General features: G+C 42.3%; 1 protein-coding gene across 5 annotated transcripts in view; it reads right to left on the bottom strand.

Moving 5' to 3' along the window:
- Positions 1–11,233, bottom strand: part of SREK1 (splicing regulatory glutamic acid and lysine rich protein 1) — a 45,452-nt gene extending 34,219 nt beyond the window's left edge. For 2 of the 5 annotated variants that reach the window (XM_038530754.1, XM_038530755.1), the window contains exons 1-3: positions 11,033–11,233; positions 4,936–4,998; positions 1,660–1,793 (exon numbers count right to left, since the gene is read on the bottom strand). In XM_038530754.1, coding sequence (XP_038386682.1) covers positions 1,660–1,793; positions 4,936–4,998; positions 11,033–11,193 — 358 coding nt within the window. In that variant the 5' untranslated portion in view covers positions 11,194–11,233. Of the gene's footprint in view, positions 1–1,659; positions 1,794–4,935; positions 4,999–11,032 lie in introns of those variants that run through there. The other 3 variants (XM_038530756.1, XM_038530757.1, XM_038530758.1) reach the window with 2 other exon arrangements.
- Positions 11,234–13,143: the final 1,910 nt, after the last annotated feature.

The raw sequence follows: 13,143 nt of genomic DNA, 5'->3' as shown, positions 1-13,143 counted from the left end.
AGTGTGTATTTATTAAGCTCTATTAAGTACAACAAAGAAGAAAACCTCTACATGCCCATAACCTTGAACATTTATGACAAATCATGGTTTGGGCTTCTCAAATACATGAAAAATTCTAAGGGAATATAGCAAGGTTCCAACAAAGCAACACTGATAAAAATTCTTCCTTCCAATTCAGTAATGAGCCAACATAAGATCCTGCACTGTTGGTAGCATAGTTTTCTGATAGGATTAATATTCCCATTTAATAAACCTGCCATCTGACTTTTTTCCCATGCAGTTTACCTGATGTGAAACTGGTATGAACTTGGTATGCAGAACTAAACCATAACCAGCTCTGTTCTCACCTTGCTTTCTCCAATTCTGGGCTCACTGTCCCCTTACAGATCAATAGATAAGGACAGATTCGGCAAATAATTAGCTTTAATCCATTTTTATTGTACTACTCTATTCTAATCTCCAGGCAGGGGGGAAAATACTTTCAAATTTCTCTGGAAAAACATCCAGAATGTCCTATTCTGAGACTTCAAAACCAAAAGAATGGTACTCACTGTATCTAACTGTAATGTTTTTGACATCCCAGAATAGACATTCTGAAATAAGCATCAAATTTCAAAAGTGCAACACTGTGTACCATATGTCAAGTTATTTTAATATTAGCCTTGTTTTAAAAGAGGTTTTAAAACATTCCATATGAAAACTCCTTAAATTGCTCCAGGTAAATTTTTTACGTTGTAAAACAGTTACCACCATCCACCAGGGAAAACATACTTTAAAGACATTTAAATTATAATGAACTATTCGAAAATCCAAAGAGTACACATGCCATAATGTGTACTCGAAATAAAAATTGATTACACACCAGAACTGTCAAATTCAGCACAGCCTATTATATGTAAATGGCTCTGTAAACAGAAATTACTACAAAATAAGTATTAGTAATCATTAGCTCTTAAAGCAGGTTAAGTCTTAAATTTAACGAGGCTTTTGGCCTTGTTCCCATGTTCAACAACTATTTCCTTGATGGAGGCTTTGGGCTTTCCATGATTTTTCTTGAATTGCCCATCCTACCCCCCAAGAGAAGCAAGCCATTAAAAGAAAAAAGTAAATTCCAGTTGCATAGCAATCACATTGAATATGCAATAATGGCTCAATGACAAGGTGAATTACCTTAAGAGGATACTTTGGAGATTAAATTATAAATATCTTTCTTATAAATATTACTTAACCTCAATTTGGGAAAATGAACAATTTTTATTTATGATATCATTAATACTGTATACACAGGGGCAAATGCTCACTTACACATACATTTAAAATAATTTCCCTTACCAATGTAGTATTTTAATTTCAGAAACCTTTGTTTACAACTTGCAAATTGACTACAGAAAGCCAAACAAAAGAAACCAGAGAAGTAATTCATGAATTTTTTCAGATGTTTGGCTACAAAATCTCAAGCACAAGTAAGTAATAAATAGCCATTCTAATGTATTAGGTAAAAATTCTTTCCTTCTCCAAATTTCATTCCTACACACACACACAAACACACACACACACACACAGCAATATACTCTCTACCTACCAATTTCTAGGAAAGCCAAAGGTAGTAACACACAGGACAGAGATTAAAATAATGGAAAAAACATGTCAGATACCAACCTTCTGCACAAGGTACAACTATCAGAGCTCTGTCAATAAAAACCGTGTTAGTTAGATGCTGGGCCACGCCAACACTTGATGGGTCACGAAACTTAACATAACATACTTTGGAAGAAAAAGCAAGAGGTGCGTTGCTGCAAGATAAAAAGAAAAACAATTGGACTAATAAACATTTGGTTTGTTTTGTCATTTTCACTTGAAACATCTTTCTTAGATCTCTGCATAATCTTAATCAAGAATTTTTACTGCTAAAGATTATTAAGACAAAAAAAAGTTTTGTATTTTTAAATTTTTATCTAAATTCCAGGTAGTTAATATACAGTATAATATTAGTTTCAGGCATACAATATAGTGATTCAACACTTCCATACGACATTCTGATGCTCACCACAGCAAGCACACTCCTTAATCCCTATCACCTATTTTACCTATCCACCTACCCCTCTGCCTTATGGTAACCATTAGTTTGTTCTCTATAGTTAAGAGTCTGTTTCTTGGTTTGCCTCCCACTCCCCACCTTTGCTCATTTGTTCTGTTAAATCTACACATGAGCGAAATCATATGGTATTTGTCTTTCTCCGATTTACTCTGAGTAGTAGAATACTAACTCCATCCATGCCATGGCAAACGGCAAGATGACATTTTTTTTTACAGCTGAATAATATTCCATTGTGTATATACACACCTTCTGTTTCCACATTTTGGCTATAAACATTGGGGTGCATGTATCCCTTTGAATTAGTGCTTTTGTATTCTTGGGTAAATACCTAGTAATGCAACTGCTAGATCAAAGGGTAGTTCTATTTTTAACTTTTTGAGAAACTTCCATGTTTTCCAAAGTGGCTGTACTTAAGGCATATCTTAAGTCTTTCACCGTGATTTGTCTACAAAAGTTGACAGAAATCTAGGAAGTCCTATTGTCTTACCTCTAAAAACTTGAAATTTATGAGTTAACCCAAGCAAAACATGAAAACAGCAGATTTAACCCAAAAATGTTCAACCAGCATATTATATCAATGGGCAAAATCACTTTATAAAAAGTCCCAATCCTTCAAATTTTGTAACCACTTCCAACCTTTCCTAATTAGATCACTAAAAACTTCACCAGAGTCTTGCAAATAGACAACAAAGAATTAATATTAAGATCTTTTGCATGTACTAGACTGCTTTAGGCTAGCTAGGCAGCATTGTGATTTCAGACCAAAGATTTTACAAACAAAATTTTAATTATTTTATATGCAAAAAACATATTATTCTAAATCCTACCAGATTCAGTTTAATCTAGGTAGGTCTACAGTAAAAAACCACAGAGCAGAGCACAGATGAAAGCAGTTTTCCCATAATATAATTCATCTTGTCAGACTGCAAAATATACTATATTCAATGATTATCATTTTGTCTATCTGTCCAAGACTATTTTTAATTAAAGTCTAAAATTTTCTTTAGCAAGAAAAAAAACACCCAAATATATACCTAATATAGAACATATACACTCCTTTAAAGCATTAACATTTCTTACACTATGAAATAAGTGAGATCATTGAAAAATATCTTTGCCTTGTGCAGTAATTTATGTTACAAAACAGGTCAAGAAAGTTGACCATAATCCTAGCCCTAGTAAATGGCAAAGGTGGGACTTGAAGTCTAACGATCTAAAGCCAAATATAATGCAACCTTAATCATTCAACTAATCAAGAATTTTAAAAGCATTTTAGGGGTGCCTGGGTGGCTCAGGTAGTTAAGTGTCTGATTCTTGATTTGTGCTCAGGTCATGATCTCTGGGTTGTGAGATGGAGCCCCCCACATCAGGCTGTGCACTAGATATGGAGCCTGCTTGAGATTCTCTCTCTCCCTATCCTTCTATCCTTCACACTCTCTAGTAAAATAAAAAAAAAAATTTAGAAGCATTTTAATGTACTATCAATTCCAAATATTAGACATTTCTAAAATTAGAAATTTTCACATAAAGTAACAAATCCATCTTGATAATGATTATACATATTCATGCTATTACCAAAACACTGTGATAATGAAACATATTAGCATGTAGAACTTGAACTTATATTATTAATGTAAATAGGCTAATAAAAGTTGGTAAAAAGAAACTGTCTCTTTCTCACCCAACCCAACTCAATTCAATTCACTCCTGCCTAAGGCTATCCAATTCAGGCTTCAACAGGCTCACTACAACAATGCCTACTCCCCACTCACTCTATACAAACATCTAAGTACTTCATGAATTTGTCACTGAGGTAAAAACAGTGGTGTCCACACTTAACTCACCTTTACATTACCCACATCTCCAATTTAGACCTCTCTTGAGCTTTAGACTCCCAGATCCAAGTGCCTGCTGGGATATCACACCTTGATGGTCACAAGGCCCATCCCCCAAAAGTTACTGAGTCTGAAATAAGTTCATCACCCTTCTTCCTCAACAATCCTGGTCTTTGTCCTATACATCATCTCTCAGTTAAAAATACCACCATATTATTCAAATCATAAATCTAGGAGTCACTAAATGTAACCGTCATTAGTACCTTTCACTAAATGCTTCCAAATCTCTTCTGGCTACGTGGTTAAATTCCACTTCTTTGTTCCTTAAAGTTGGTGTGCCCATGTAACTTGTTTTGGCCAATTAAGTATGAGCAGGACCGACATTCAGGAGCTTTAAGGGACATTACTTGGCTCTTTTGCTCCACCACAATGACCAGCCTCATTTGAGAAATGGGTGGCTGACTGCTACATCAGCTTCATCCCAGAGTGAGTGACCACAATGAGTAGAGTTCCCTACCCCATAAACTTAGCATAAGAAGTAATTCATTTCTACAAACTATTGAGATTGGGGGTTGTTTCCATCCTTGACCCTTCCTCCTTCTTCATCCAGTTGATTGTTAAATCCTGTGAAGACTGCATCCCAAATATTTGTCACAGGAGTTCTTTCATCATTCTCATGATCAGGGCCTTAACTCAAGCTCCCATCATCTCACAAGGATTATTACTATGGCTCCTAACCCATCACAGTGATTCCAATCCCAACTCCTTAATAATGGTCTTTCACAACAGCTGCCAGAGTGATCCCTCTAAACCCTACATTTTATCATGTCATTCCACTGCTTAAATTTACTTAAATTTTACAGACACCCTTCTGTTCTTGCTTCATCCTCTACATCGCACCCAAAAAATCTAGGCATTAGAAGTACTTGTGGTTTCCACAACACATTCTGAATATCTGGGCCATCTTTGCACATATTGTTCCATTTGCCTATGATATCCTACCTTCCTTTTTGAGGGGTAATTCCACTTTTCTTCAAGGCTTGAGTTTCCAAGTCTTCTGGAAAGCTATTTTAAGATATCAAAGTGGTTAGGTACCCCTCCTCTATGTGCTTCCAAGACATTCTATATACACTTTCAGCACAGACTTTAAGAGTTTTCTTAGGTGAAATCCCCAACAGATTTTAGAAGCTGCTAGCCACAACTGATTTGCCACATGACCCAAGGGCCCATTTCACTGGCTAACCAACCACCTATAATTTGGGTGGCTTGATCAAATGAACTTAAACAATCAGATTCTCTATCTTGGTCTGAAAAGTCACTGAGAATCAGGGCTTGGGCCAGATGCCAAAATACTGAGTACAAAATAAGTCTGCAAAGAAAATAGAGCAGATACATGGAATGAAACTGAGTGGACAATAAAGCTTCTGAGAAGAGGCAGATAGTCACCTTGGATGCTGAAATCTTTCTGGTTCCCAGTCCCAGTTTCCATGAGGCCTACTTGTACTAGTCTTTATTTCAATTTAGAGAAACAATTTTATTTCTTCTCGAACTAGACCAAGTGGCACTGTTTCTTTTTCAACAACCCTTGCCCCTAAAAAAAACTGTAATTACAATGAGCTACTAAAGCTCTAGCAATTACAAGTACACTCTCTTTTAGCATTCTTCAAGAGCCTAACAAATCGCCATTGAAACTATTTTCCCTAAAGGGTCAGATCCTTTTGTGAAAGAATGGAAACCTAAATAATCACTACTGAAAACTAAAAACACAATTCCCAATACCCCTACTTAAAACCCATATCATTTCAAATTTAAAACATCCAGGGGAAAGGAAGTATGAGACTGGGTGGGAAAGCAATTTCATGTTATGACAGGCTACCAAGATTTGAGAAGCCCAGAACTGGTTAAGAAAGGCTGATCTGTGCGCATCAAGCATGATCATAAGAATGCGGACACTAGACATAGCTACACCACCGTCATTTTCATCTCCTTTCTTAAAATACAGAAAAGAGATCAACATATATTTAACACTATCTTATTTTGAACATTATCATCTAAATTACAATACAGTGGCAAGCCTAAATACAGAAGATGCTCAACAAGTGTGTATTTATTTATAAATCATTGTTTCCAAATTTTATATTTACAGCTTTTGTTCTCATAAACCTAAACTTTTAAACAGACTTACTTTAATTAAATAGAATTATCATTTTTTTTTAATTTTTATTTATTTGTGATAGTCACAGAGAGAGAGAGAGAATGAGGCAGAGACACAGGCAGAGGGAGAAGCAGGCTCCATGCACCGGGAGCCCGATGTGGGATTCGATCCTGGGTCTCCAGGATCGCGCCCTGGGCCAAAGGCAGGCGCCAAACCGCTGCGCCACCCAGGGATCCCTAGAATTATCATTTTTAAGTCTATTTTTGACCTAGAGTTTTAACTTTTAAAAGGGTGTTACATGTTCCACTTGGTCTAAATGTATGCTTCGGAAGAAAGTAGCAGCAGCCAAATATAGCAAATTTTACGTCTGCCTGATTTGTTGAATCAAATTTTGCCTCTTTTTTCAAATATAAAACTTTATAGTCTTTTTTTTTTTTCAAAAAATTTCTAACAGTTTAATGTAGAAATTACAGAGCCAACTTTTTGAGCATCAGTTAAATTTCCTAGGCCCTAATTGGTTATTTTGTTTTTCATTAAACATGGTGATGGCATTGTACAACGTTTTTGAAAAAGTGAATGTGGTACTAATTTTTCCAGTAATTTATTGGAAGATCTATCAAAAAGGATATAATTCAAAGGAAGGACAAATTACACAAAAGTATGTGCAAAATATTAACTGACACATAACTTTTAATAGGGTTTCTGAGGAGGACTCCAGTGGTACTTTAGAGGGCACAATTTTTCCTTTTGTTAAGATCTTCTTACAAATTACTGACACTTGCCAACCAAATGCCAGGAGGCATTCCCATCAATGCCTGACAATCAAAAGGACACATTTTCAAATGTTTCCAGCTAAAATCTACTTACTTAAAATACCAAACCAAAGGACTCAATATAGCCAATGACAGAATTGAAATATTACTATAAATAAGACACAAAAGTATGAAAAAAATGATTATATGTTGAATGAAAAAAGTTTACCATCAATGTATAAATCCTTTGACTCTGCTACATTAAAATAAGCACATATCAAAAGGACTGCAGGCAAATATATGGAAATAGAGGTTTCAATAGGATCGTAAGCAGAAGTTTTCTTTTTCTCTTCTCATAAAATGACTATACTGGTTCTATTAATATTTTTAACTAAATAAGTAAGAGGTGACACATTTTTCCTTGCTTATTAATACTTCTGTAGACCAGAGAGGTGAAGAAAACCAGTAAGCAAAAAGAAATCAACACATGTGAAAAACAGTGTTAGAAATCAGGATAGGATTACCCTCCAAGGTTAGTCATTTGAAGGGGGACACTGGGAAACTGCTAGGGCGCAGACAAGCCTGATGTAGGTGGTGATTACATAGGTGTGTTCACTTTGTGGAAATCCATCAAGCTGTACTTTTATCCATGCATTTTTCTGCATATACAGGACACCTAAAAAAAGGGGGGGGGAGGGGACCTAAAAAAACTACAAAAGTTTCTTACTGCCGTAAAAAGTTTCCATGACATGGTACTCCTTTGTTGTGCAACAAGTGAAAACAAAAAATTCTGGGTATTGGGCAGCCCGGGTGGCTCAGCGGTTGAGCGCCACCTTCAGTCCAGGGCCTGATCCTGGAGATCCGGGATCCAGTCCCACGTCGGGCTCCCTGCATGGAGCCTGCTTCTCCCTCTGCCTGTGTCTCTGCCTCTCTCTGTGTGTGTCTCTCATGAATAAATAAATAAAATCTTTAAAAAAAAAAATTCTGGGTATTTATCATCCAGAAGCATAAAAAAGAGCACAATTAAGAATTGTTAACATATATATAAGAATGTTTAATTATCAATGTTTAAAAGCTAAAAAACCGAATCACAGCCTCATTCCAAAAGAATTCAATTTAAAATGTGAATTTTCATATTAACAGGTGAATGCTTAAAATGTTAATGAGAAACTGTTTCCGCATTCTATTAAAGAAATATATTTCCACCTGAAAAAAAAAGAAATATATTTCCAAATTTTAAACAAATGAAATTCTACTCAGCTTCCAGACATTAATAGTAAAGTACTGTTTCTGAGACACTGCAAAACATTTATCTGTCTTCAATACAACTACTACTATTGTACTGTTATCCATTTCAGCTCAAATTTGCAAATAACATCTTTAATATAAAGACCAGGTTATGACCACTTCATTATAGAGCAGAAAACACCCTATTAGTAAAACAAGGCAATATTTCTGAAAGACAGGAATGAGGAATTACACTGAAGGAAAAACTGATTAGGAATACATGTGCTGGGATCCCTGGGTGGCGCAGCGGTTTGGCGCCTGCCTTTGGCCCAGGGCGTGATCCTGGAGACCCGGGATCGAATCCCACATCGGGCTTCTGGTGCATGGAGCCTGCTTCTCCCTCTGCCTATGTCTCTGCCTCTCTCTCTTTCTCTGTGACTATCATAAATAAATAAAAATAAAAATAAAAAAAAAAGGAATACATGTGCTGTTTGTTACAATTTTGCAAAACGTATTAGTTTGTGACACAGTAACTCTACCAAATTTAAGTAAACAGTGTTTATTCTGACTTTCAAAGTAATTAACATCTGATTTCAAAAAACAGCTCATTACTAAGTATCAGATAGTAACCGGCAGCATACTGCCACCCATACCTGGTTTTAACAACGAAAGTGGCTATTACGTTGGCACTGAATAATATTCTGTGATATGTTTCTTCTACCTATAAGACACCTTATTACCACAACCTTGAAAGCAAGGTTAGTTTACAAAAGCTCTTGTACAAAATATTTTACTGCTTGTTTCCAGTTAAGCATACACTCCTCCAAACACTTCTCTATCATTAAAAAAAAAAAAAAAAAAGTTCTGAATGCTTAAACCAAGAGACAGCAGAAAACATTTTCAAAAGTTAAATAAGATCGTCAAGCTATATAGCTGTGGCTAGCCAATAAATAGTATACTCATGCACTTATGGAGTATTCTTGACAAAAATGTATTATCTGAATCTAATCATGCAGAAACAATGAACATAAAGCCAGATTAAGAATCATTCTGCAGGGGATCCCTGGGTGGCTCAGCGGTTTAGCGTCTGCCTTGGGCCCAGGGCATGACCCTGGGGTCCCGGGATCGAGTCCCGCATCGGGCTCCCTGCATGGAGCCTGCTTCTCCCTCTGCCCGGGTCTCTGCCTCTCTCTCTCTCTGTCTCTCATGAATAAATAAATAAAAATCTTAAAAAAAAAAAAAATCATTTTGCAAAACAAAGTACAAGACAAAATGTCAACGCCATGAAAGATTTTTAGGAAGGTGACAGGGGATTCTGGATTAAAGGAGGTAACAATCAAATGCAACGGGTGGTTTTCTGATGATATTCTAGACAAAAAAAGGAAAAGGAAGGAAGGGAGTGAGAGAAGGACGGACAGACGGACACGTGACTGTAACTGGGAAAACGTAAACTACTTCGTATACAGCATCAATGTTCAGTTCGTTAAACGGGCTCTGGAATCGTGGTAACGGAGGAGGATGCACCTGCCCCAAAAAGACACACTTCGGTGCCGAGGGCTGGCCAGGCACGGTGTCTGCTTGGAAAGGACGGGCAGCGGAAAGGGGCGTTTGGGCGCAGGGGGCGTAGGCAGCGGGAGGGGGAGGCGGAGGAGGGAAAAAACCCGCGAGAGAAACGTGGCTGCTGCTCTCCCTAACTTCACCCACGCTGAGGACTTCGCGACAAAAAAAAAAAAAAAAAAAAGGAGAGGAAAACACTCCGAAAAGCGACCTCTGCAAACCCCGATGCCAACTCTCCCCGTCTCCACGCCGTGGCAGCGCGGGATCCCTAACGGGCGGAAACCGAAAGAAAAATAGGTCTACGGGCATCATCGTCAAATACACCAAAAAAAGGTCAAAGACCAAAAAAAAAAAAAAAAAAAAAGTTGTGTGTGTGTGTGTGTTTTTTTTGGAAAGAAAGAAATCCTGGGCGACTTCTAAGCCGTTCCTCCAGAGGGATTTGAAACAATGAGCAAAACACGGAGGCCTCTGAGGTGCTAAGCTCTACCTTAAGAACACAGATCTTAAAAAAAAAAAAAAAAAAAGGAAATTCGGTGCGAGGGCCGCAGGGCCCCTGCGGGGTCGGAGCTGGGAGCGGCCGCGGCTCGCCCGGGGCCACCCCGCTGCCCTAACACACCCCGGGACGCGGCCGCGGGGCCCCGGCAGGGCGGAGGCCGCGCCGCAGCGATAACCCGCCGCCCCGCCGCCCCTGATACTTTTTAGCGAACGCTTAGGACAGCGTGACCTTGAGGGCGGAAATTTTAATCCGCTGCCAAGAAAAAAAAAAAAAAAGGGGTGTGGGAGGGGACGAAGGGACGTGATCTTCACCAACACGGATGGACGGGCTCGGTCGGCTTAGCCAACAAGACGCTAAATCCGCCGGGACGGCCCCGGGGGCGGAGCCGAGCGCCCGCGGCACGGCCCGCACCCCGAGGCGGCAGCAGGCGGGCGGCGCCGCGGGCTCCGGGACTCCGCCGCCGCAAGGACGCCAGCAGGCGTTTGCCATGAGGACCGTTCCGGGCCCACCTGCGGCCATCTTAACTTCGGGAAGAAAGACGGGGAGGAAGGGGAGGAAGGGGAGGCACGGACTACGAGACCCGGACGGAGACCACAAACCGGGGATGCACGGAAATTAAAAAAAAAAAAAAAAAAAAAAAAGCAGCTTCTCTAAATTCTCTGTAGTGGCTCGGTGTAGAGATTCACCTCCCACCCCCGCGCTCCGAGCACACACACAATCCGCCTGACCCGGGGAAAGGGCCTCGGGGCCCCGCGCCCAGCTGCCCTCATCAAACATGGACGCCGAGGTGAGCGCGGCGGTCACGTGACGCGCCCCCGCCCGCGCTCTGCCGCCCCCCCACCCCGACCGGCCTGGGCGCCCGAGGTCTCTATGGCGCCCGCGCCCCTCCCCCAGCCGAGCCCCAGCACTTACTCCGGGGGGTAGAGCCGCAGCTCCTCGATTTCTCCTAGGAAGGAAAAAAGCGTCCGCATCTGCTCGCTGGTCACCGCCGACGACAGGTTGGTCACCTGGATCACCGCCGTAGGGGTGAGGCCGAAGCCCAGCGCCAGCCCGAAGCCGCCGCCGCTGTTCATCCCGGCCCGCTGCTGCCGCCGCCGCCACCGCCACCACCGCCGCCGCCGCCGCCGCCGCCTCCCGCTGTCCAACGTCCGCGACGCGTCAGCGGCGGAACCGGGAGGGCCGCGAGCGCGCTCCCGCGGGCGAAGGCTCGGCGGCGGGCAGGTCTAGCCGCCCGGCCCGCGACTCCCCTGCTCCCCGGGCTGCGCGCGCCGGCCGGAAGCGTCGCCCCGGCAACGGGTGGGTCGCGGCGGCTGCGGCCCGCGGGGGGGAGGGGGGAAGGAGGGAGGCCAGAGCGGGGCTCGCCCCCCTAGGGCTCACGCCGGGCTTGCTCCCGCTGCAGAGGGGCCGGGTTTCGGCCCTGGAAGCGCAGGGCACGCCGCTGCCTCCGCGTCGCGCCCCGGTAGACCCGGGGAAGCGCGAGGCCTGGTCTGCTGGGCGGGGCCGGGACCTGGGGGGGGTCCCGGCGTGGGGGGGGCCTGGGGGAGTCCCGGCGGGGGGGGCTGGGGGGGGTCCCGGCGGCCTCCCCCGCGTGCACTTGGCCCAGGCGAGCGCGCCGTGCTCCCGCGCAGGCCGCCCCGCCCGCGGCCCCACGTGAAACACACGCACACAGGTTGCAAAAATGTACGGGATGCGGGATGCTCGGCTGAGGCTGAGTTAAGGAGGTAGGAAGACAAAGGCCAGGCGGCCGCCAGGACTTAGGCAGTCGCTCCTTGCGCGGCAGGGGGCCCAGGATGCCCTCACCCCCGCCCCCGAGGATGCTGCAGGTGCTCTCAATGGGTCCGTAGGGCCGGAACGATTCTCTCTTTTCTTTTCTTTTCTTTTCTTTTCTTTCGATTTATTTATTTATTTATTCATTCATTCATTCATTAGCGAGAGAGAGGCAGAGACCCAGGCAGAGGGCATGCTCCACGCAGGGAGCCCCACGCGGGACTCGATCCCAGGACCCCGGGGTCACGCCCTGGGCCGAAGGCAGATGCTCAACCGCTGAGCCACCCACCCAGACGTCCCAGAACGATTTTCGATATGATGCCAGGACTCTGCTGACCTTTTTCACCTCGCTGGCATTTGTACCCACGGTGTAAAAGCGACCCCAGGTTAACCTCCTGCGCCTCGGAAGGAAACCAAGGCCGTGGTGCCAAACTGCGCTAAATCGCGGTGTTGTGTGTTGCTCACCTGCTTGCTATCATAGCATGCAAAACTTAAAAGGTCGTTTCAATAAGCTAATTTGAGGGTGCCCGTGACCAAGGGGCAAAAATTATTGATGTCATTTGATGTTCGCCCTGGCATGCATACACGTCTTTTAGATTGTTTGAAGAAATGGCAAGAAGTTAGCAGGCATGCCCAAGTATAAGACGGTTGGTTGTCTCCAGAAAAAGCACTTGTGGGGTTGAGTGTTCGCACGCAAAAAATGTAAATCTTGTAAAACTTGTAAACACCTACTCTCCCCCCCTTAAGCTCCAGCTTTACAGTATTTAAAGACTTTTTTGCTACAAAAATACCAGTAATATTAACACACGTATTTTGACATGATATGATGAAAGATGTGAACATTTGGAGGATCCCTATTAACTCAACCAACGACTGTTTTCAAAATAGCCAGTGAGCTCGCCCTATTACAAAACCAAAATGAGTCATCAGAGTGGTAGGTAGACTCATGGATTTTAATGTAGCAGAATGAAAAAGGTAATTGATACAGTTTCAGATTCAGTCCACATTGCAACTGTACTCTAAGAAACTACCATATGTCAGGTTTGGTGTGGTATCAAAGAATATCCAGAATTATCTAGAAAGGCTATGAAAATAGTTTTCCCTTTTCCCACTCCTTATCCGTGTGAGACCAGATTTTCTTCATATGTTTCAACCAAAATATATCACAACAGATTGAACGCACAAACAGAAGAATCCAGCTGTCTTGTATTAAGCCAGACATTAAAGAGGTTTGAAATATGTAAAACAATGCCACT

Source organism: Canis lupus, chromosome 2 (assembly GCF_011100685.1).
Source record: "Canis lupus familiaris isolate Mischka breed German Shepherd chromosome 2, alternate assembly UU_Cfam_GSD_1.0, whole genome shotgun sequence".
In the NCBI taxonomy this organism is placed as follows: Eukaryota; Metazoa; Chordata; class Mammalia; order Carnivora; family Canidae; genus Canis; species Canis lupus.
The sequence above is the reverse complement of the archived record's forward strand: the minus strand, read 5'-3'. Positions and strand labels throughout refer to the sequence as shown.